This window comes from Clarias gariepinus, chromosome 9 (assembly GCF_024256425.1).
Source record: "Clarias gariepinus isolate MV-2021 ecotype Netherlands chromosome 9, CGAR_prim_01v2, whole genome shotgun sequence".
NCBI lineage: Eukaryota > Metazoa > Chordata > Actinopteri > Siluriformes > Clariidae > Clarias > Clarias gariepinus.
Window position 1 is genome coordinate 22,635,991 of NC_071108.1, and position 26,114 is coordinate 22,662,104.

General features: G+C 40.3%; 1 protein-coding gene across 2 annotated transcripts in view; it reads right to left on the reverse strand.

The window, feature by feature from the left end:
* si:dkeyp-117b11.1 (B-cell linker protein) overlaps window positions 1-26,114 on the reverse strand; it is a 113,579-nt gene that overhangs the window by 70,698 nt on the left and 16,767 nt on the right. For both annotated transcript variants that reach the window (XM_053503168.1, XM_053503169.1), the window contains exons 2-4: window positions 7,858-7,883; window positions 7,709-7,743; window positions 7,070-7,107 (exon numbers count right to left, since the gene is read on the reverse strand). In XM_053503168.1, coding sequence (XP_053359143.1) covers window positions 7,070-7,107; window positions 7,709-7,743; window positions 7,858-7,883 — 99 coding nt within the window. The remainder of the gene's footprint in view (window positions 1-7,069; window positions 7,108-7,708; window positions 7,744-7,857; window positions 7,884-26,114) is intronic.

Here is a 26,114-nt window from a genome sequence, read left to right on the forward strand (position 1 = left end):
AATAAGGGCTATGCGCCAGGTGCTTCATACCCTTTCTATGTGGTTCAGACCCCGGTCTCTGACTCTGGGTCCCACTCTAAGTTCGTCTTGTCGTCGCAGATGCTAACGACAGACGTTTCCCTCATGAGCTGGGGTGCGGTCTTAGATGACCGTCCAGCCCAAGGGAGCTGGAGAGGCCATCTTTTTGCGCAGCACATCAATTGCCCCAAAATCATGGCTCTATTTCAGGCCCTAAAGCACTTCCTCCAGCAGTTGAGACTACCATGTCCTAGTGCGTGTGGACAACACTATGGCAGTCTCATATATTAATCGCCAGGGCGGACTGTGCTCGCGCCGCTAAATAAGCTAGCGCACCAGGTTCCTCTCCCTCAGAGCGATTTACATTCTGGGAAAATTTCATGTAGCAGAGGTGGACCTCTTTGCCTCGCAAGATCAGCAAATGTCCCCTTTACTACTCTCTGACTTCCAGCCCCTGCGTCTGGACGCCTTGGCGGTCCCTGAACAGAACCAACTAAGTCAAGCTGGTCTTCCAGCCAGCGTAATTAAGACTATTCTAAGTGCTAGGGCTGCCTTCCCTCAAATAGAATGTATTTGAAAGTTGGTGCATGACGAAGCAGGTAGACCCAGTCCACTGCCGAATTGTTTCAGTGCTGGAGTTTCTGCAGGAAAAATTTGTCCTCTGGCTTGTGCCCCTTGTTGAACCACTAGAGTCAGCGCCTCAGGTTTCTGACCCTTAAGATGTTTTTTCTAAATGATACTTTCTAAGATCTTTCTATTGTTTTTGAAGCCTTCTGTCCTCCGCCTTTACAGCTTCGGAGCAGGAGAGACTTCACTCACTGTGTCCAGTACGTGCTCTTCAGATTTACGTCCACCGCATCAGCCAGTGGCGTAAGTCAGAGCAGCTTTTACATGTTTTGGGGCCACAAGCTGCGTGAGAGATGCTATTGCCCTCTCCTATGAGGCGCGTGGGCTCACTTCGGCTCTAGGAATCAGGGTTCATTCAACCAGGGGAATCGCCTCATCAATTGCACTAGCAAGAGGTATTCCCTTGCAGCAAGTGTGTGACACGGAGGGTTGTCCTCTCCGCACACATATATTACATTTTTAGTTTGGATGTTCATGCTACTCCGGGCCCACGGGTCCTCGAGTCAGCTACCCAGACATAGTTCTGAGACCTTCTCGGCCTTGTGCGCACACGCTACACAACCTTGGAGTCCAGACATTTGCAGTGCGGCGGCGTTGGTACTCTCGTTCCCATAGCGTTTTCACGCAGCATCGAGTGTAGCCTTTGAAAGGTAACGTCTCGGGTTACTTTGCTGTAACCCTGTTCCCTGAAAAGGCGGGAACGAGATGCTGCGTCCCAATGCCGCACTGCCGATGTGACCGGACGTCCGTTCAGACAAATTAATCTGAGGAATGTTTCCGGTTCACTCCTATTTATAACCTGCAGGTGCGTCCTATCAGATGACGTCACCTGACCAAGGTTATAAAAGCCAAAAATTTGGCGTGTTTGGTACACACATGCTTCACAACCAACAACATGACAAGATGTTCCCATAGCGTTTTCACGCAGCATCTCGTTTCCGCCTTTTCATGGAACAGGGTTACAGCAAAGTAACCCGAGACGTTCTCTAGTGATGTTTCATGTTCCACAGGGTTCAGTTTTAGGCCCACTGTTTTTTTCTCTTTACATGCTTCCTCTGGGCAACATAATCTGTAAGCATGGTATTAGTTTTCATTGTTATGCTGACGACACACAGTTATATGTCTCAGCAAAACCAGATGAGAAAAAACAGCTTACTAAAGTTGAGCAATCTGTGCAGGACATAAGAGATTGGATGGTAATTAACTTCCTTCTGCTTAATCCTGATAAGACAGAAGTTCTAGTCATAGGACTGCGTACAGCTAGAAGTAAGATTTTAGATCACACTTTAACTTTAGATGGCCTTTCTCGTCCATTAAGTGCAACAGTAAAAAACCTCAGTGTGATTATAGATTCTAGCTCATGTAGATAATATTACCAGGATTGCATTCTTTCACCTCAGAAATATTGCCAAGATAAGAAATATACTGTCGCTAAATGATCACCTCTAGGTTGGACTATTAAAATGCCTTACTGTCTGGTTGTTCAACTAGGTGCATAAACAAGCTTCAGCTAGTCCAAAGTGCATCAGCGAGAGTCCTCACTAGAACCAGAAGATACGAGCATATCACACCTATCTTATCTCAGGGAGCCCTCATGTCTGTGTTTCCTTCTGACTCTCCCTTTTAGTTCTGCTGTTATAGTTCGTCCTGCCTATAGGAGTCTCTGCTTGCACTCTACACAAAATATACATTTACATTATACATTATGTGACTGCGACCATACCTAACTGCTATATCTCCTCTTCTTCTCTCCCCTTTCCTGTTCTCTCTCCCCCGTTCTCTCTCTTCCCTCTCTCTTTCCCTCTCTCTGTCAAGCTACACATGTCATTCCTGAGCTGCCAGTGATCCAGACTCTCGCTGCCCTCCAGACCTGTCTGACCCTTCCTGGTGCCCTGCTCCTGGTTGGAGTTCTTGTCACATGGATGCCCCGTGTGTGTGTGCCCCAGTTTCACTTTACCATGAAGACGGTTCTGGCCTCGACTGGTGTTGACAGCTGTTTCTCTGAGGACTTGACTTGGCTGTAGTTGCTCAATAGTTCAGGACTGGAATTTCCTACAAGTCTTCCTGAGTCTCCAAAATCTACCTGGACTCCATATTAACATCAGTTAACATCAACTGTTATAGCTGAACTGGCTAACACCTAACACACAGTATGAATTCAAATCAATTCCTGCTTTCTGTTTCACCTAAATGAGGATGGGTTCCTGTTGAGTCTGGTTCCTCTCAAGGTTTCTTCCTATAACCATCCCAGGGAGTTTTTCCTTGCCACTGTCGCCCTCGGCTTGCTCACCAGGGACTAGCTGACCGTTTAAATTCATACACATTCACATTCCATACAAACTTAAATAATTCTTTTGATTGTGTAAAGCTGCTTTGCGACAATGACAATTGTTAAAAGCGCTATACAAATAAAATAGAATTGAATTGAATTGAAAGATGTTTGCCACCTACTGGTCTCATGTTTCTTGCGACATCGCGTCTCTTGAAAACTCGCACACTGCTGCAAGTCGTCATGAGATTTCTGTCCCTCTGACATGCATTTTTTATTGTCCCATCTGTAAGTCATGCTTTTAAATTTATAATAAAAAGTTTTTTATATAGTTTTTGTATTGTTGTAACAGAGACAAAACAATGTAATATATGGTTTGCCTCAGTTTAAATTGTCTTAAGTGATTTAATTTCCTGATTTGATAGTGTTAACTATGCGAGTGTTATGACTCATGAATATGTCAAACACATTGAGCACAGAAGACATGAATGAAGAAACAAAAAAATTCTCTATTTTCAAGTAAATATTTTTATATGTGAATCGTTCCCTGAGAAAATGACCTGTCGCATGAATCCACACGAAGCACTTCAGGTTTTACAGTGTTATAGTAATTATTACGCTTTTTTTTTTGTTTGTGTCCAGCATTAAGTTACTATTTTATCCAGTATTTGATGTCAGCTGGAAATAATGGATGGAGTGCGGTTGTGAATTAATGACATGCATTTGTGAACCTGCGGCACTCACTTTCACTTTACAAAAGGTAGCGTTTATGATCAAAAGGCTGATAAACGTGTGCGCAATTATGAGCAGATTTACCGACATTCTTTTTTCATACCAACTCATTTATTTACGACAAGGTAGGGGGCTACTGTGTAAGACGAGAGGAAGAGGGGAGGAGGGAGTCATTCTACACAATCCCTCCACTCCTCTTACTTTAGCTTCACACATACACACATACACACTAACAGGAACACTGATGTGTCAGGAAGTGCAGGTTAATTTGTGTTATTTTTACTTTATATTGAGTATTAATCATTTTTATATAATTGTTTTGGCCTGTGGAACAAATCATCAGTTTCCTTTATTTATTTTGATGAAATTTGCTATGAATGATTTGATATACAAGCATGCTTTTGAAATGAATTAGGCTTGCAATCCAAGGTTTGGCTGTATTTCACTATCTTCCTGGCCTTGGTCTGCTTGCTGTAGATTGAGCGCAGTTTAGGGAGCTTGGTGCGGATTATGTGCTCAGCTGATTGCACCACCCCCTGTAGCTCATTTGTCTGGCATGGTGCTATTCCAAAACCAGGTTGTGATGTTTCAGGACAGGATGTTCTCTGACGCAGGGGTAAAAGTTCCTTAGCACCATGGAGAGCAATCTAAAGTCTCTTAAGCATCTGAGGTGGTAGAGACAGTGCTGGGCTGTTTTAACCATGGTGTCTATGTGACAGGACCATGACAGGTACTTTGTGACGTGAACACTGGAGGTACTGTATGCCATTTACTCTCTTTAAAGGGCTTTTGTTGATGACATGGGTCTGCTCCTGTTCCTCTTTTGCCTTGTGTTGAAGTCCATTATCAACTTCTTTGTCTTGCGGACATTTAGGAGGAGGTTGTTTCTTTAATGCCAGTTCTCCAGTTCTCCAATGTCCTCTAGATAGGACTTGTTGTTGTTTTCAGAGATCAGGCCCACCAAAATGGTGTCGTTAGCAATCCCAATGTCAGTATATAGTAGTTAGCATGCAGTCGTACATGCAGTCATACAGTGAGTACAGCAGTGGGTTTAGGACACAGCCCTGGGTGGCTCTATGTGCTGAGGGTGAGAAAGGCTAAGACTTGTCTGCTTATCTGTACTGCCTGTAGTCTTACAGGATAGCATGTGCATCTAATTGTCACTGGAGATGACAACTTTCTCAAGTATCTTTGAAGTCTAAATTTAGACAGAATCAAGGGATCCAGAGTAGGTCTTTTAATTAATGGTTGCACCACTGCATGCGTAAAAGTCACTGGCATGCTACCAGTGGTCAGACTTATATTTGAAATTCAAAGATTTTCAAAATATATATTCTATTTAAAAAAGTCAAAGAGGGATTACATTGATAAAACAGAACAAACATTTCATATGCCCAATAATCTCTTTAAAAAGGGAAATGATACAGGTCCAAACTAGTTAAAAGCAGCATGTATCACTTATTGATGGATTACAAGAAGGAGGTGATATAAACGCTCTAATATTATCAATCCTGTCTGCTGGGGACAAGACATGTAGGTTGTGGGGGTTGATGGGTTTATGACCTGGAGGTACTAGGCTGATCAGACTGGTTCATGACAAAAAATGAAAAGGTTGTGGGCATTAAGATCAGCTTTAATAGTGCTTACAAAAATGAGGTTAAGTACAGCTGTTTAAAATAATGCCTGAGATATATTTGTCTTCTCATTTTTTACAGTTCTTTAATAGTCATTTTGGTTGTTCTTTTTCATTTTAAAAGACAACTGGTAACTTGTCTTTCTTAGGATTAGAGGGTAAGGTTCTAAAAGGTGCAACACTATCCATAATATTAAAACTTAACATAAAAAAGGCATCTAAAAACAGCACAGGATCATTATTGAGAGCAGCACAGAATTGTACAGCAGTGGAAAAAATTAAAGAACAAGAGCACAGTGCAATTACCCATTGTTTAGTGAGTCGGAATCCAAAAACAACAAGCATGTGATCAGCGTAATGGGTTTGACCCTACGTGCACGAGCGGCACCCTGAAGCACGGACATGAGACAAGGTCTTATGGGAAAAATTGCAATTTTATTTACAGTAGGTAAAAATGGGGAAGGAAAGGGTTAAAGAAGGGAGAATGAAACAAAAGAAAAGGGAAGAAGTAAGCGGGGGAGTGAAGGTGCCACGGGCAGCTATTTCCCTGGGACGCGTCATATCGCCCCACTCACATGGTCCTCCACCACATTACGCACTTCCTGGACCCTGGACTAAACTCACTGATGTCACTCATATACCCATATAGCATTACTCTGTTGGCTTAACATCGGCAAAATGTTGGGCCAATATTAGTGCATGTGCACACTACTGAAGGGCCAACGTTGGGCTAATGTTTGCATCAGTGGTTGGCCCAACATCATTTTGTCCATTGGCCCAATATTGGCTAATTGGTGGGGCCAAAGATAGGTTGTCCCAACGTTGGCACAACACTGCTTCAGTAGATTATCACAAGGTTGGCCCAACATTGGTTCAGTAGATAATGGCTGGGTTGAAAATTGGAAATTAAATTATATTGGTGTAGCCAGTGTAGCAGGCTCTCTCAATGATGCCATCACATCAGGAGCTCATTGAAACATTGAAAGAACTATATATCTAATTTATACTAATTTTATTTATTAACTTGCTTATTATCGCTCATGCATGCTAACACATGTTAAACACCAACACTTTATATTTTGTGAAAAGACTTTTAACAATATTACTTGAAGTATATGTCCTATTATCTTAAATTATATCTAAATGGATTCACTATGATGTAACTAAACAATGGTGATAATGTGTTGTTATTCATTTCTAATTTCTTTGTTGTTATTTATGGCTAAATGACATAGATGCAAGTTTAAAAGGTTAAAACTTTATGTACATAAAATAAATAATATGCAGTTAAGACAGCTAAATAACATATTTTTAAAGGTCTTTGTGGTACACCCCAATTTTTTTATGTATTTGTTTATGTTTTCTAAAATTATAAATGTTAAATTCATTGTGCTTTGTGCCTAACTGTGATCATTGTTTAACAGGTGGTAACCTGTAACAGGTCACTTATCATTAGAGAGGAACCTAACCCCACAGAGGCCAGGTGCTGCAGATTAAATCTTGCAGTCAAGCTAAACAAGCTAAAGGTTTTGTGCCACAAAAAAATGTGGTTTTAGACAAATCTACATAAACTCTTGTGCATTACAGCTGATTAAGCAAATTAAGCTCCCTCTTGAAAGAACTGATTGACATGTTTATACTGTACATGTCAGTGTTTAGGCATGTTTTTAATTGAGTGAAAGAAGTCTACATACCATTGGTGTGTTGATCAATAAAAAAATAAACAAAATGACTTGTGTTTGCAAAGAAAATAAAAGCAAAAAGTCTGTGTTTGCAACCAATATACTTACTAATTCATCCTCAGACCAACCACATTCAGCATTAATATCTAAAAAGTAAGTCACAAAAATGTTGTAATAAAGATGGACATGCTCATCTTTGTATTATGTACTCTTTAACAGGAATTTCAGAATTATAAACATGAAATATTTACATGTATTTTCAAAATAATTTTAGTTATACTAAATGTAATTATTTATCTTATATGTGTATGCTAAAAAAATAAAATTAATTTCAGTGTAAAACCTCTATTCAGACATTTTACTACTTCTAACCACTAGAGACTGCACCATACTGAGACCTTCAACAAACTCATGATCAGAGTTGGGTATAACATGTTACTGTGTAACACATTACATTAATCTAATTACTTTTTCTGATAATGCAGTAATGTAACGCATTACATTTTAAATGCATGTAATTTAATTACAGTTACCAATGTCAATGATACTACATTACTAGAGTTACAAATGTGGTGTTTAAAAGTGAATGCATTTAAAAAGTCATGTCCTGTAAATTTATTTTAATTTGAGAAATTCCTGTATGCCTCATACTATCATTGTCAAATATGTTAATAAGGACAATTAATAATCACAACTTTAAACATTATGGAATTAATATGAAATCTTTTGAGTAAAAATAGGCTGTACCTAGTCTTTTGGGTGGAGCTGGAGGGCCACAGTGTCTGCACATAAGATATTTAAGAATAACATAATTCTCAAAAGCATTACATAGAATATTAATAGCAGAATATGATCAGATAATAAGTGAAGGATGCATGCTATTTTCAAATACTTACAAGTTTTTCAGCTTTTCAAAAAAACTCTGGAAAAAATGTGCATAATTTGCATTAATTGTAAAAAAAAAATACAATTTGAAAAAAAGATATGCACATACTATATGAACACTGAATTTATAGTAAAGTCAAATTATTGATTCATTTTCAATAAAAGTAGTGCTGGCTGCTAGGCAATTGATATGAAGGTACTCATTCCAGTAAAGTCACATTCACAAATATTAAACACTAAAAAAGTTATTTTAGCTGTCAACCACAGTACCATCATTCAAATGTCTCCCAAACTGCCTGGCAACAGTATGCCAATCCATTGCAGGGCACATACAGAACACAAATGTGCACAATGGGCCTTTGTCCTTTTTGATAGGGAGTGATTTATTGGCCTTTGTGAAATGTATGCCTAGGGCAGAGAGACCCAATAGATGCTGATTTCAAACTAGTTACTGCCAACAACAGACACACTATGCCTACCTGGCGAAAGAGGAGAAAAACAGTATTGACACTGCAGTCAGGGTGTGACTGAATCACTTCTCATTTTATCTCATTTTATCTCATTTAGGCCTTGAGGCCTTGAGTTTTCCATTGAGATGGAAAACTGGCAAAACAACCAGATTTTGCCTGCTGCCTACTTTGTCATTAAAATGGCCTCCTGTATTAACACACACAGCAGCAAGATCTCTTTGTGGTTCCCTGTTCCAAGATTGACACGATAAAGCACCTGCAGCCAAGTGGAAATCCCAAAGGATATCCTCATTATATACAGGAAGGCATTCCCTTCATGTTATGGCTAGTGTCTAACCTGTGCTGGCTGTTTCAGGTAAAACAGCTTAAAATCCCCATGTATTGTCTTCAAAAGCAGTACCTCATAGAGAGATTTAACCAAACACTGCAGGTTATTCTAAGGGAAGTTGTAAAGAGGGACACAGCAAGGAGGGCTAAACATTGTTTGCTGTCCATGAGAGCCTGCAGGCATCTGAAAGCTTTGCCCCTTTGAACTACTGTTTGGCAAAATACCAAGCAACTTCATCTAAAAGCCTGGGGATGAATTGCCATCTCCCTTCAGGTCAGTACATGCAGACGATGCAATAACAGATTGAACAAGGTCCAAAACACTTGGACAAGACATGGAATTATAAAGGATTTTATAAAAATGTGGCATAAGGATGATGCTGGATGGATTAAATTGTAATGATATAACAATATTAAACTAATATACTCTTTAGGGCATGTTTGATATCAAATTAATTCAGATTTCATTTTGGTGAATAATATGGTGACTTCACAAATATCATTACAAAATATTTTTTGTATAAAACTTTTATATATTTAGTATGGTTATCCTTCACACACCCGAAATTTATTTAAACTCATTTTCAGGAAATGAATCAGCCTATAAATAGGTTAGTGGCTGGAGGTCCATCCAGTCATATGATTATGTGTAATTAATTAATTACACTTAATTAATAAAAAAAAATATTTAAATACTTTTTTGTGTCTTTTCTCTTTTTTTTGATGGCTTTTTACCATCAAACATTCTTTATCAATGACAGTGTCCACAAAAGGTTTCACATTTCTGTATATTTTGGAGTGGCTCCTTGTCAGGGATATTTGTGTTGGACTGAGGTGGCTAATTAGTTTAGTATAAATGGGCATGTTTTAGGTTAGGTGTGGTCTTGCATCTGTTTTCTTCTGTTGTTAACTGGATTGTAGCAGGATGAGCTATGGTCTCATCATGGTTATATTTATGTGGGTGCCTTATTAACAATCGGCCGTGCTGTTTTATATACTGCCATACTTTTGGTTGGAGGACTTCCGGGTCACCTGGTTCGTGTCGGAGATTATTCCAGACACTAGCCAATCTGTTTACCTGTGGGCCATTATAAAGGTAGTGGGAGAGCCTTTTCGGTAGAGCGCCCACCTCCCTTTGTGTCATGCCCACTCAATCTGCGACCGGCACTAGGACCCGGAAGTAATGCGGTCGCGAACCAGGAAGTATAAAAGGAGTAAACAAACCACCATATATCATATATATCATATACCGTGAGTACTCACACTCTTGGGTTTTGCTTTTTGATATTGAGTGTGTATTTATAGGACGCGGGTTAAATTTGTGTTTTTCCCTTGCTCCCCTTTCGTGAGAGTCCTTAAACTAAATCGTGTGGTTATCCTACCTACTCGCCGACTTCCACGTTTGGGTGTACCATCCATGCTACATTGGGCTAACCGCTAAAGCTGCATTGTCTGGTCTTGGCAGAGGTAAAAATGCTCTTCGCAATCGCTCAGCTATGTTTATGGGCAGTGGTACTCACTTAAATGCTTTCTTTAGGTTTCCTTTGGACTCATTAACAGTGACGCAATTTCCTGTCAACCCTCTGTGTACATTCCTGGCCAAAAGTTTTGAGAATGACACACATATTAGTTTTCACAAAGTTTGCTGCTAAACTGCTTTTAGATCTATGTTTCAGTTGTTTCTGTGATGTACTGAAATATAATTACAAGCACTTGATACATTTCAAAGGCTTTTATCGACAATTACATGACATTTATGCAAAGAGTCAGTATTTGCAGTGTTGACCCTTCTTTTTCAGGACCTTTGCAATTGGACTGGGCATGCTCTCAATCAACTTCTGGGCCAAATCCTGACTAATAGCAACCCATTCTTTCATAATCACTTCTTGGAGTTTGTCAGAATTAGAGGGGTTTTGTTTGTTCACTCCCTTGAATGAGAAGCAACCCCACACATAAATGGTCTCAGGATGCTTTACTGTTGCACCTTAATCACAGGATGACACAGGACTGATGGTAGCGCTCACCTTTTCTCCTCTGGACAAGCCTTTTTCCAGATGCCCCAAACAATCGGAAAGAGGCTTTATCGAAGAATATGACTTTGCCCCAGTCCTCAGCAGTCCATTCACCATATTTTCTGCAGAAGATCAATCTGTCCCCTGATGTTTGTTTGGTTTTTTTTGGAGAGAAGTGGCTTCTTTGCTGCCCTTCTTGACACCAGGCCATCTTCCAAAAGTCTTCGCCTCACTGTGCGTGCAGATGCGCTTACACCTGCCTGCTGCCATTCCTGAGCAAGCACACTTTGATCCGAGCTGAATCCTCTTTAGGAGACGATCCTGGCGCTTGCTGGACTTTCTTGGACACCCTGAAGCCTTCTTAACAAGAATTTAACCTCTTTACTCGAAGTTCTTGATGATCCTATAAATTGTTGATTTAGGTGCAATCTTAGACAATATCCTTGCCTGTGAAACCATTTTTATGCAACGCAATGATGGCTGCACGCGTTTCTTTGCAGGTCACCATGGTTAACAATGGAAGAACAATGATTTCAAGCATCACCCTCCTTTTAACATGTCAAGTCTGCCATTCTAACCCAATCAGCCTAATACAGTATAATGATCTCCAGCCTTGTGCTCATCAACATTCTCACCTGAATTAACAAGACAATTACTGAAATGATCTCAGCAGGTCCTTTAATGACAGCGATGAAATGCAATGGAAAGTTTTTTTTGGAATTACGTTAATTTTTATGGCAAAGAAGAACTATGCAATTCATCTGATAACATTCTGGACTATATGTTAATTGCTATTATAAAAACTTAAGCAGCAACTTTTTCAATTTCCAATATTTATGTAATTCTCAAAACTTTTGGCCACGACTGTAGAGTGCGCACGCTGTTTTATGGTGCGTCTGACTTTCGCTTTCATATTGGGTATGAATGCTTCTTGCGATCTCTATTCCATGCTTATGGACAGAGGCACTTGTTTATATCAGCTTGTAGACTTATTTTGGCTTCTTCTACAGTGTTGTTGTTTTCTGTGAACTCTCCTGTGCGTAGCGTGCACTTCGTTTCGTTGCGCGTTTGACTTCCGCTTCCGCCTCAGGTACGAGTACTGTTTGCCATTTATTATTTATATTTTTGGGAATGGTTTTCATTTAATTTAAATTGTAGGTTTTTTCTGTTTTTTCAGTAGTGAAATCTTTGTATTGACTCTCTATTGTGTAGAGTGCATGCCTTTTGCTGCACGCCCAATTTTTTTGTGGTTTTTGTTTCAGTTTCCACCTAGACAGTTGTGTTCCCTTATTAACAACATTGCCTTACTGATGTCGGTAAGTGGCCCGTTCCCTGTACTTCCTGGTTGTACAGGGATTGCTAGAGGTTGTTCATTCAGCATCTGGATATGTACGTTTTATTAGTAAATTTTATTGTCCTCTGTGGTATGCGTATGTTTAATTTTCATTTTGACAATTAGGAATTATAGGTTGAGGTGGGTGTTGTGGACAAATGCATGAACGCTGCTGCTTTGCCTGATTATTCAATCAGTTTTGTTTTATTTTTGTTTGCTTTACTGTCATTAGACAAATATATGCCATATAATTGCTTCACTTTTGTATTGCATGACTGCTGCTTTGTTGGCGAAGTGCTTTGTTATTTTTCTGCTGCTATTTTTCTAACCAGCCCCTACCGCTTGCCACATTTGGTTTAGGTACTATTCTCTTGTTGCCATGCTTTTTGATTCATGTTTTTGTATTCTGTTCTCTTAGTCATAGCTTCATGTTTGTTAATGTTTAGTTGTTTGTTTATGTTTGCTTTTCCTTATTAAAGTCTTAACCTCTGCACTTATGCCTTGCTAGCCGGCATGCGTGGGGGAGAGAAGAGCAAAATAACCCCAGAGGGAGACTGGAGGAGGTGAGCAAGTCAATGAAGAGTGGAATGCGATGAGTATCAGTAGCAGTGGTTTACACAGCAACAAAATTTCATTAGGGAGGTAAACCTATGCTGCACTGCGAAAGACTGGAAGCGCAAACAGACGTTGCTGGAGGAGGGTGCAGCGCTCTAGAAGCAGCTTCTCCAACTGACCTAGGAGAAGTACTATCCTTCCAAGCCCAGTCTCGACCTAAGATAAGTACTGATCTGCCAGCGTTAATGTAGGCCTAGAGAACCCTGCCAAGGGCCCAGTCTGCCCAGAGAGCCATGCCTCGACGACTCAGTGACGATCCGCCCAGCTTTCACAACCCTGTCTCTGCCCCGCCTCCCGAGTTGAGAGACGATAGGTGCATTTCAGTCTGCCTGAAGTACCCTGCAAAGTATACTTCACAGGGTTTTCAGCCATGTTAAGTGTGATTCCAAACTGCAGAAAGCGAAAATGTTTAGTTTTCATTCCAGAAATAGGAATGAAAAATGTCCCATAAGTCATTACTTCTCGCTGGAGCGAGAAAAAGGATTTATATGTTTTGTCATTATCCAGGAAACATCTTATTAACAGGACACAACAATTAAAATTTTTATTTAATCAAGAAATCCTTAGTGTTATATAGGCTAGTAATCATCTGTAAAAATATTGATAATTCTCCGTACACATTTAATCAATTATTATTAATTAATAAATTATTTACTTTTAAGTGATGCATGTTTTAATAGTATGTTTTATAAAGGTATCAGTTTTTGTTATAATAAATATTCAATATTTAATGTCCATAGTGTGACATTTCCACAGCAGAAGTGACGGGTATCCGAGGTGCTTATGTTATCATGGTAACAAACAGGGGACGGGACATCTGCAATGGTGACTTCGCATGGTGGAGTTTTGTCGATGGAAGTTTCCTTCAATGACATTTACTGCAAACAGAGGAGGGAGTAGTAAGCACCCAGTAAAGTCCACTTCAAAATGGGACGCAGCCATAGTGTTCGCTCTCCCTGCCGGATTTGACGATTTCCTGCCTGCCCCACCACCCTGTTTAAAGGACTTGCACCACAGCCCCTCTTGTTGGGAAACCGAACAAAGGACCTTAGGGTAGTTGTCCTGGATCTCTAATTGTGCTCCAGAGTAGCGCCTTCAATGGGTGGGGGGAGGTTCCAGCTCCTCACGCTCTGATACATTGTGTTGGACTCAAAGTTTACCCAGAGTTTACCTTGGTCAGGTGATAAAAAGGTGATAAAAACACTCACCTGAACCGATGTGGCTAATTAGTTTAGTGTGTATATATGAGTATGTTTTGAGTTAAGTTTGGTCTTGCATCTGAGTTCTTTTGTTATGCTGTTTGGTTCTGTTCTGTTATGCTTTTCGGCTCTGTTCTCTTGTTGCCATGCTTTTTGATTCATGTTTTTGTATTTTGTTCCCTTAGTCATTGCTTCATGTTTAGTTTGTTCATGTTTAGTTCTTTGTGTTTGTTTGCTTTTTCTTATTAAAATCCTTATTAAAGTCTTAACCTTTGCACTTATGCCTCACCTTGTGCTTGGATACCACCAAGTTAGCTGGCCTCCTGGGAACATATTTAAAGACCCTAACATGTGGAAATTGCTTAGAGCAAAGTCAGGACTGTATAGATATTTGGCAATAACTACAAGCTGAGTTCCTGTAATGTGCAAAAGGTGTTCATAAATGATTGTGTGTACAGTTCCTTAAGCCAGGTGTATCTCTTACATAAGCAAGTTATCTGTTCAAAGCTCAAAAGTCATGCGTTCCAACTCTTGAATGTTCATAGAAAAAATTGCTGTTGGCTCTGAGCTACCTTGGAGGACTAGTCATTTGAAGCCTTCTTTAAATGTTTGCTCTTTTAAAATGTTTTACTGAGGCTAAGGGTCTCATCACCATACTGTGCATGAAGTCCACTGTAAATGTCAGTTGTTTCGATGCCTTCATTGATGAGAAATTTCATTAGAAGTTCCGGTTTGACTTGAATTCCCCTTGTTTGTTAAATGATTGTAGTTCTTAAATTATAAGTAGTTTTTCTTTAAGAAAGTATGTTGAATTAAAGTATGCCTAATCTGTAGGACTTGTTTAAAAAGTAAAAGTTAGACATATTTTGCAAGTAATTTTTGACTTGCCAAAATAAGAGGATGCAAGTTTTAGATAAAAACCTCAAATAGAAAGCCTGGGGTTTCATGTCAACAGAAACCTCTGAGTTAACTTAATAACTATTTATAGGTTTTAGTCTATCCTTTAAATAATGAAGAACATAGTTTTAAAGGCCTCAGAATAAAGCTGGTTTTGTTACAGATAAATTAAATACTGAGATAATACATTTTAAATAATAATTAAAAAAAATTTCAACATACTTTTCACTTACTGAAGACAAGTATTAATCATTTTAATTGTTTAATTTGTTATTTATGGCATCATCAAATAACGTATATGTTTGAAAATGGCTGTAATTCCTGAGTGGTTAATGCCACACTTTTGTCAAGCCCCTTGAATTAAAGCTGGAAGTAATGGCTTTGTGGTGGTGTACAGAGGCCAAATGCCAAAAAAAAAGAGTTCCAATGTACAGTATTTGGAACTTTCTTATGCCCAGCAAGGACATCTGCTTTAGATCAATTTATTTAGTTACTTCTGAGCTTTGCTGGCCCATATCACACCGATTCATTATTAAACACTTACCAGTGATTCAGACATTTTATTTTAATCTAAAATTTAATCTAATTTTGTGTCTTTCTATATATTAAATGCTTGAATGACGGCACCTACAAAGACCACTTTGACCAAATCCTTCAAAGGAGGAACTCTAAAATAAAACATAGCTGGAGAGCTACCTGTGGCTTATTATCAAGTTAATTTATTCTTATCTCCGAGTGTGTTACGTTGCCCCACCAATGCATGAGCGAGCAATTTGAAAGGATGCGGTTGGCTGGTGTCACAAGGTTCGAGGGAAAACGTGATAGTCTTCGGCCCTTCCTGACTGTTGCCTTAATGTGGGAGTACCCTAGTGACTGATGGAAAGTGGACATGACTAAATTAGAAAGAAAAATCTGGGAAAAAAAGAAGCCTTTCACAATTTGAGCCCAATAAATCTTGGCTTCATCATCTTGGAATATTCCCATGCCATCAGGGAAGAAAAATCCTTTAATGTAAAAACTTGGTCATTTAGTTTATTCAAGTAGTCAGCTGTCCTGATTTTTTGGGCATCTAACATTGCTGAAAGCTGGACCTCATCAACAGAAGCAACCCTAGATCATAACACAGGCTTTTACAGTAGGCACTAAGCATGATGGGTGCATCACTTCGTTATGCTCCACAATTATGATATTACCATATTTATTCCTTAATGATGATAGTTCACTACTGTCCTTCCAGGTTTTAATAATGTGTTCTTAACCCAATTTTAGTAACCTACTTTTTTGACAATCTCCTTAGGTTTCTTTTCTTGACTACAGGACAATTATTTGACACTTCTAAAACAGAGTAACATCTTTGCCACGACCACAGAATGTCTTTTGACATGGTTGTTTAAGAAATCGGAAGCTATTCTCTTTATCAGTTAGAGTTAAATGACCCTACAGTAGGTCTTAAACCCTATAGAGGGGCGTCCTAAGTTCTTTTACCCGAAATACAAACCGGATTCCAAAAAAGTTTTGACACTATACAAATCGTGAATATAAACTGAATGCAATGATATTCTAATATTTTTTCAGAATAGAACAGAACATAAATCACGGAACAAAAGTTTAAACTGAGAAAATGTATAATTTTAAGGGGAAAATATGTTGATTCAAAATTTCATGGTGTCAACAAATCCCAAAAAAGTTGGGACAAGTAGCAATAAGAGGCTGGAAAAAGTAAATTTGAACATAACGAGGAGCTGAAAGACCAATTAACACTAATTAGGTCAATTGGCAACATGATTGGGTATAAAAAGAGCTTCTCAGAGTGGCAGTGTCTCTCAGAAGCCAAGATGGGTGAAGGATCACCAATTCCCACAATGTTGTGCAGAAAGATAGTGGAGCAATATCAGAAAGGTGTTACCCAGCGAAAAATTGCAAAGACTTTGCAGATCATCATCAACTGTGCATAACATCATCCGAAGATTCAGAGAATCTGAAACAATCTCTGTGCGTAAGGGTCAAGGGCGTAAAACCATACTGGATGCCCGTGATCTCCGGGCCCTTAAACGACACTGCACCATAAATAGGAATGCTACTGTAAAGGAAACCACAAAATGGGTTTAGGAATACTTCCAGAAACCATTGTCATTGAACACTATCCACTGTGCCATCTGCCGTTGCCAGCTGAAACTCTACAGTGCAAAGAAGAAGCCCTTTCTAAGCAAGATCCACAAGCTCAGGAGTTTTCACTGGGCCAGGGGTCATTTGAAATGAATGTGGCAAAATGGAAGACTGTTCTGTGGTCAGACGAGTCACAATTCGAAGTTCTTTTTGGAAATCTGTGACGCCATGTCATCCGGACCAAAGAGGACAAGGACAACCCAAGTTGTTATTAACGCTCAGTTCAGAAGCCTGCATCTCTGATGGGATGGGGTTGCATGGGCAGCTTGCATGTCTGGAAAGGCACCATCAATGCACAAAAATAGATTCAGGTTCTAGAACAACATATGCTCCCATCCAGACGTCATCTCTTTCAGGGAAGACCCTGCATTTTTCAACAAGATTATGTCAGACTACATTCTGCATTAATCACAACATCATGGCTGCGTAGGAGAAGGATCCGGGTACTGAAATGGCCAGTCTGCAGTCCAGATCTTTCACCTATAGAGAACATTTGGCGCGTCATAAAGAGGAAGGTGCGACAAAGAAGGCCCAAGACGATTGAACAGTTAGAGGCCTGTATTAGACAAGAATGGGAAAGCATTCCTATTTCTAAACTTGAGAAACTCGTTTCCTCGGTCCCCAGACATCTGTTGAGTGTTGTAAGAAGAAGGGGAGATGCCACGCAGTGGTGAAAATGGCCTTGTCCCAACTTTTTGGGGATTTGTTGACAGCATGAAATTTTGAATCAACATATTTTTCCCTTAAAATGATACATTTTCTCAGTTTAAACTTTTGTTCCGTGATTTATGTTCTATTCTGAATAAAATATTAGAAGTTGGCACCTCCACATCATTGCATTCAGTTTTTATTCACGATTTGTATAGTGTCCCAACTTTTTTGGAATCCTGTTTGTATAAACGTAAAAGTTAGTGTTAATTTTGCATTTTATTCTTTTGAATGCCGCAAGTATTAGCTATCTAGCTACTCAAATGTACAATGACCCTTAACCCTTGTGTGGTGTTCAGGTCTGTGGGACCCATTATCATGTTTTATCAAAAGAAAAATTATACAATGTATTATTTATTTGAATCCAGATTCATTGGCCTTGGCTCATTATCTGTGAAGAGCATTTATCAGAAACATTTTCAATAACCACACCCTGTACACCCCTACACATTTATATTACGTTCAGGATGTTTGGGTTCACTGGACACGGGATTAATTAAAAGTGTAAAAATTGTAGGTCCTGTGTATCTTCACTCTGTCCTCCTCTTATCTGGGCCTGCTGTAAGTACAGTGTGTGTGTGTGTGTGTGTGTGTGTGTGAGAGAGAGAGAGAGAGAGAGAGAGAGAGAGAGAGAGAGTCTGAGTTTTGTCCCTGTTGTCCCGCACAAGGTTGCAAACATTGTTATACAACATTGTGGCAAAATACACACAGCAACATCAGCTTTCACATTCCTGCACACTTTTCCCTCTTGTAGAAACCGATCTTTACTTGCTCTCATTCTATCACTTTTTTCATATCCCAAATTGGGGACCGGATGCAGTAAATATAGCTTTGTGGTTACTTATCACAACCTATTAAGATGGCCAAAAGATTCTCTGTCCAGAAGATATTGCAATTGAGTTTGGAAGAGAAAGATGCTTTGAACCTCCAGGGTCCGGGTTCGATTCCCAGCCAGACTTGAGTCCCATCTCTGTGTGCATGGAGTTTGCATGTTCTCCCCATGCTTGGTGGGTTTCCTCCGAGTACTCCGGTTTCCTCCCACAGTCCAAAAATATGTAGGTTAGGTTGATTGGCGTTCCAAATTGCCCGTAGTGTGTGAATGAGCGTGTGAGTGTGTGTGTGTGCCCTGCGATGGATTGGCACCCTGTCCAGGGTATACTCTCATGCCCTAAGCCTCCTGGGATAGGGTCCAGGCCCCTGTGACCCTGAATAAAGGATAAAGTGGTGTAAGTGAGATGCTTTTGATGATGTAGAGGAAGAGGGTTTAGAATGTAAGTCTGACAGTGACTTTAAAGAAAAGTTTGAGACTGAGCATCAGCTAGTTTCAAAACAAAGACAAGACACAGAACCAGCCCCTTAGCAGCCAACTCCAGGACCAGAACAAGATCTGCAGCTATCAAGTGAAAAAATATAAATGTCAAAAATGTAATGGTCTTCTTGCCCAGAGAAATGAGCCATCCTGCATGGCTGTCAATGTGATAAGAATGCAACCAGGGCCTACAGGCATGGCAGTTAAACATGTTCAGGACATCAAGTCTTCTTTTGAGTTTTTCGTCCCAGATTCCATCCAAAAATTATTCTGAATTGCAATAATTTAGAGGAAGGTGTGTTTTTTGAAACAGAGAAAAGGAGATGACCCAAACCCATTTACATGCCCACTTTGGGGTTCTTATCCTTTATGGAGTTTTTAGGTCCAAGGGGGAATCCACAGAATTCCGGTAGGATGCAGAAACTGGCAGAGAACATTTCCATGCAACCATGTCCCTGGAGAACATCCACATAATTTCCAGGATTTTCCGCTTTGATAAAGGAGATGACAGACCAGCTTGCCATCAGGATGGTGTTGGACAAGTGAGTGCATCGCCGTCCCCTATTTTACAACCCTGGGGCTATTATTCTAGATTGCGGCCAGCAACAACAAAAAAAAACGTGCTGTGAAGTGTGTGTGTGTGTGTGTGTGTGTGTGTGTGTGGACTCAAGACCCAGGACAGAGAAACACTACATATGTGCATTAAGACGTACATGTGCACCACCTACACAGTAAAACCTCTCCCTTCTTCTCTCATGTGTTGTACATGCTGGTGTGCAGAGGCAATGTGTTCAGGGAGCTGATGTGTTGGCTAGACTGACATGGTTCAGCTTTTGTTGTGTAAAATGAGCTGAAAGTGTTAAACTTCTAATTAAGTGCATATAAATCAACATCAATAGTTGCTTAATTTGTAAATCTGGTGCTTTTTTTTACTCATATTGATAATGCATCTTTTTTATTACATTTTATGAAAAAAGAGAAAAAAATAATACATAAATGTGATCTAACAAAAATGTGATCTTTAAGTAAAGGTAAAGGCCAAATATTAACCATATATCCTGTGTATATTGTTTGTAATCAGGATAAAGTAAACATCTGTTAAGTATTTTAACATGAAGTTGATTGGTTATGTTGAATTAAAACCTCCAAAATACAGTGAGTCCACCAGACCCGGGAAAACCACACAAGGGTTAAATATAATACTTACACTAAACAGTCAAGGCAAGCCAAGATTATTCATATAGCACATTTCATACACAATGGTAATTCAAAGGGCTTTACATAAAAGAGAAAAAGATAATCATAAAAAGAAATAGAAAACTAAAACTTTTTAAATTACTTAAATAAAAACAGTTTGTAGTGACACTACTAAAAATTAGTGTATTTAAAATTTCATTTAGAATCAAAATAAAACAGTTAAAAATATAAGAAACATAAAATATAGTGCAGTCAGTTTGGACGTAGCACAGTACTTATTCAATATATGCACAGTTAAACAGATGAAATTTAAGTCTAGATTTAAATTTGACTAATGTTCAGGTACATCTGATCTCTTCTGGAAGCTGGTTCCAACTGCAACATAATGGCTAAAAGCGGACTCCCCTTCTTTGTGTAAACACTTGCTATTTCTAACTGACTCGATCCTAATGATCTGAGTGGTCAGTTAAGTTCATATTCAGTCAGCATATCTGCAAAGTATTTAGGTCCTAGGCCATTAAGTGATTTATAAACAAGTAAAAGTACTTTAAAATAAATTCTTAATGTTACAGAAAGCCAGTGTAAGGACCTGAGAACTGGTGTAATGTGCCCAGATTTTCTGGTTCTATTCAGAATTCTCGCAGCAGCGTTCTGGATGAGCTGCAGCTGTCTAATGGTCTTCTTGGGACGGCCAGTAAGGAGACCATTACAATAATCCACCCCTGCTGATGATAAAGACATGGACAAGTTTCTCCAAGTCTTGATTGGAAACAAAACATCTAATTCTTTAGGCCCTCCCCAACACTGGCAGTACTGTGACCCTGGCTCACCCCTCGATCATTCCCTGGCGTGCGAAACCATGCATGTCTCTTGATCAGCTGTGTGCACAGGCACCATCAGGAGGTTCCAGCAACCAGAATCACGGTGGAGTATTGGAGGGGAAGAAACAGCATAACAGTGGGCATTAGTCCCTAATCTGACTGTCCCATTTTTGTTAGGCAGAGACTGGCTGGGGCCATGTGAGAAAGCCCAGCAGGAGAGAAAAAAAAAGGGGGAAGGAATCCGCCACAGAGCACAGACAGCAACAGAGGAGGGTCACGCCCCCCCCCTCCCCCCCTGCCATGCATGGATGGCCCAGACACAAGGGGAAAGCATGGATACCAAGGCGGAAGGTGCGCTCTTTTCTTTTCCTCATGCACCCCTTCATTTATCTACTTAACTTTTTGAGGCTGCAAAAAGAGGACAGTCACCAAAAACAATGTTGGGGGCAGTTCAAAATACCAAAAGATCCGTGACAGTTTCCACTGGCCAGGACTGGATGCCAAAGTAAAGATTTTTTGCCAAAGGTGTCCCGAGTGCCAAAGAACATTACCAAAAAAACTGGCTCTTACCCACCCTCATTCCACTACCCATAAAAGGAGGAAACCTTACTGCAGCTTGGCCCCCTCCTCCGCAAACTTGCTTCCCGCCTCTGTCAGCCCAGCTCTCTGGCCCTGCCACAGAAGTACAGTCATGGCAGGTTGTTTTTACAGGAAAGTGTGGTAGGAAATGGTGCACAAGCAACAGGGATGACTGCAGCCTAAATAAGATTGTCAAGCATAGCTGATTTAAGACCTGGGGAGAGCTTCCCAAAGAATGGAGTGAAGTTGAAGTGTCAGTGCATCAAGAGCCACCACACAAAGACATCTTTTTCAAGAAATTGACTAGAACTGTTGCATTACTATCATAAAGAATAAGCACTGTTGCTGCGCATGGTAAACACAGATGCCAGAAGACACCAGTATACGAAATAAGTGCTCTTTATTTTTTATGTCACAAAAAAATAGGGCTGACAGCCATGAGAGGGTAGCTGATAATCCACTACTAGCCATGGTGAGTTTTGGTGCCCCAACCCTGTTCTGGATCTGGTGGCACTTTCCAGGGCGCTGAAATGAGTGAGCCATTATTGTCTTATGCGTTGCACTGGCTGTAAACCCGCCATCACCTCTGCCCCTTGTCCCCCCCCTTCAGCTTTGCAAAGAGAGAGTATCATTTGGAAAGGACATTGGCGCTACCATGTAGAGGAGCGTGGTCTGTTTTCTTAGTGTGAAGTGCCTCTTAAGTAATATTAAAGCCCTATGAAAGGATTGGTTCGAGCCCAGTCTCTGAGGTGTCTGTGTGTATCAGGAAGGGCCATTAAAAGTCGGCGTTCTGGAGGACAAGGAGCTGGTAAGGTGGGTCTTTGGTTGTTGGAAAGTTGTTTTTATCTCTGTGGTTCAGCATTATTTCTCGGGTTGTCCCTTCCTGAACAAATTGAAGAGGGGTGCTGCCATAGAGAAAAAAATAGGTACAAATTATCTATAATAGTCTACTACTTCCTACTTCTTCAGGTTGGCAGTCAGCCCTCCTTTTCAAAGCTTTTCAAGCACCTTGCGCGGGTGGTCTTCCTGCTCTTTTCAGTTACATGAGTGGATAACTACGTTGTCCAATTAAATTATCCACTTGTGGTAAGGGAGAAGCCTTGAACTCTGGTTGGCATTGGAAGTCATTTTACAGCCTGTCAGCATTTACTCTGTCTTATGATCATGCCAATCAGAGTTTTTATGTCATGGTTCTCCTTGTTTCTCTGTGTGGTAGTAAAGAAGCCCATTCTTTATTAGGAAATACTGCACCAGTCTGTTTTCCAAACTTTATTTCTTATATTCGTGCTATCGGTGTTTGAGGTGAGGGTCTTTGTACTAGAGCTGAGCGAAGTTACTATCTCACTTGACCTGCTGAGTAAAAGTATAGTATACAAAGTATACAAAACCTGCAAAGTATACAAAATTGTATACAAATTCCTGTATGAAATGTGAGTGTTCTTGAATCAAAATGAGCAGATCGGCCCTGTGCAATATATGCGGAGAGATTAATTGGATTATTCACCTCACCTTCAGCCTCTGCATCTGCACTCTGGGTGAACCACGCTGGTTTAGAAGTGGTCACTCTTGGCTGGTGCCTTCCCTGTGGAGCTCTTTCTTTTTCCTCTTGCTACCTTTCTTTGACTAAAAGGAGAGTCAGCTTGGTCGGTCGCCACTAAGCATCCTTGTGGAATCAGGGATGGGTACATCCCAGCCTCTTAGCTGTTGGAAACACCACAAACTCCTTGCATTTGCGTATGCCTTTTCCTATTCTGCAACAGGAGAATACACCATAATCTGGCTCTATGCAAAAGTTGAGCTCACTGTCGGAGCTCCCGCGCTATCCTCATTGCGGAGTTCAAAGGCGTACTCGCCTCTTTGAAGTCCCTGGGGTGCGTTCCATCGCCTCGCTAGCATTCTGCACGTGCGTCGCACTTACACCACATAGTAAAGTCCAGTCTCCCAACAGACCCCAAACTACACTCTCCGCTGTGTTTTATAGCGTAGGGAGAAGCGGCGATGGCTCATAGAGATAGTAGAGCAAGGAATTTTAAAAAAAGGTTTCGTTTAGGCTTAGTTTTACTGAAGATTTTGAACCAGCCACAGTCCTTCTGAGGACTTGGCAAAAAAAGGTTTTGCTGTTTGTTTGTTTTGTCTGAAAAGTGGTAAATTAAATTATATGCCACTTTCTAATCTATATCTTAGATTAGATTAAATCTAATCTGTTGGAACTAATTTGTCTTGCAAGATTACAAATTGTTGACCTCCACAGATTCTGCTAGTAACATCCCTCTAAGGACATTGAGATCCACAGAGGAGGCTGTATCTTATAGTGGATGTTATAGTCTTGACAGGTTTTTGTAGTTTTAAGCAGTGAAAAAGTCAATAAAATCAGCGGCGGTTAAAGCTTCATGTACATAAAAACATAAACTGTATTAATACGTGACTTGGCTGCATGACGTTATTCTAATTCATCCACTTTTAATCACAACTGTATAAAACTTCATAATACAGTTGTGGGGGACCTGATCAAATTTATTTGACAAAGCGAAACTGAAAAGGGGATGAGATAATTTTGCTTGCGGAGGAGGGGGTAAGTTGTAAAGAAATAATTAAAGCAAAATTCTGCCCTACTCTTACCTTTTAAAGATAAAAAGTAAGTGGAGGCAATTTGTGAAAGAATCAGTGCCATGCCTCCACAATACAACCCTGCTGTAGTATAGTGGTGGATATTGTAGTACCTTGGTTGATCCCCAGAGGGAGTTGGTTATTTCTTATTTTGTAAGAGTTTACCAGTGTGTGTGTCGCAAGAGAAGAAAAGCAAATACTGTGATGACAGACAGTGTGCGTACCGCTCTGGAAGTTAAAGTAAAGTATGAAACTAAGTTCTGTGTGTCTAAGATTATTTATTAATACACCTCACGATACCACATATATTTGGCGACGAGGATAAACGGTTCGGGGATGCTGACGTTACGCGGGCGTACGTTTTTTTTTGCTACGGCGTGAAAAAAAAAAAAAAAACTATACCGCTGTTCGGGTCGGCGCTGTGGTCCAGAGGTCCACGGTCGGTTGCACGGGCTTGTGAAGGGGGGAGGAAGAGATGGCAACTATCGGAACGGTGACTCCATTTGATGCAAAACAGCAGTCATGGGATGAGTATTGTGAAATTCTGGAACAGTTTTTTACAGCTAATGGCATTGCCGACGCAGACAGGCAGAGAGCCATATTAATCAGCGTTGTAGGAGCACAAACCTATAGTTTAATGCAAAATCTGCTCAGCCCAGAAAAACCCAAGAATAAAACCTACCAGCAACTAGTACAGTTACTGAAAGACCATTTTGATCCAAAGCCAAGTGAAATTGTGCAGAGATTTAATTTTGACCCTCGCACCAGGAAGGCCAATGAGTCTATAGGTGAGTTTGTAGCAGAGCTCAGACGGCTTGCACAAGATTGCACTTATGGAGGCACGCTATAACAGATGTTGAGAGACCATATCGTGTGTGGAATTATTGATGAGCGAATCCAGAGGCGCTTGTTAGCAGAAGATAATCTGACATTTAAAATGGCACTGTCAATCCCAGTTTCGGTGGAAGCGGCTAGCAAAAATGCCCAAGACCTGCAAAACCCCAGCACTAGTGCGAAGTGTTTCAATGTGCATAAAACATTTGCTGCAAACAGGGGAGAAGGAGAAGTAACTCCATCTTGTTATCGATGTAAAGGATCAAAGCATGTTGCAGCTGACTGTAAATTCAAGCATGAGAAATGTCATGTATGTGGGAAAATAGGCCACATAGCTAGAGCCTGTTGCAATAAGGGTAAGATGACCTCGAAATCAGATAAACTATTGTCAGAGCAAAAGCGTACTTCCAGAAAAGCAGTAAGACACAGGTCTCATAAGGTTCAGGAAAAAACAGGTGAGAACTCTAGTGCCAGCTCAGGAGAAGAGACTGTAACATTAGGATGTCTGACATACAGATTAGGAAAATTGAGTGAAGTACATCTCAGGAGTGTGGACCCCTATACGTTGGGAATGAAAGTGGGTGGAAAGAAAGTAAATTTTGAAATAGATTCAGGGTGCAGCCTTTCCATTATGAACCTAAAATCTTACAAGGCAGTGTGGGATAAAACAGAGAGGCCTACACAACCAGTTAAGATTAAACTTAAACCATATACAGGACAGCCAGTTACAGTGGTTGGGGCAGCTCAGGTAAAGGTGAAATACCAGGGGCATTAGCTACCGCTAATGGTTGTAAAAAGCAGTGGTCCCACGTTGCTAGGTAGAGGTTGGTTGGAAGTCTTAAATTTAGACTGGGCAAACATCAAGAGCAGACATAAGCTAGGAGTAGTGCAGCTTAAAGGTCTTGCTGTTACAACCAAGGAGACACTACAAAGTGTACTTTGCAGACATGAGACTGTTTTTAAGGAAGAGTTGGGGACACTTAGGGGAGCAACAGCCATTATACATGTTAAAGAAAATGTGACTCCTCGATTCTTTCGCCCAAGATCCGTCCCTTATGCTTTGAGGGCAAAGGTAGATGAAGAAATTGATAGGCTGTTGAAGGAGGACATAATCACACCCGTCAAATACTCTGAATGGGCCGCTCCAATAGTTCCTATTCTTAAACCGGAAGGATCAGTCAGGCTATGTGGAGA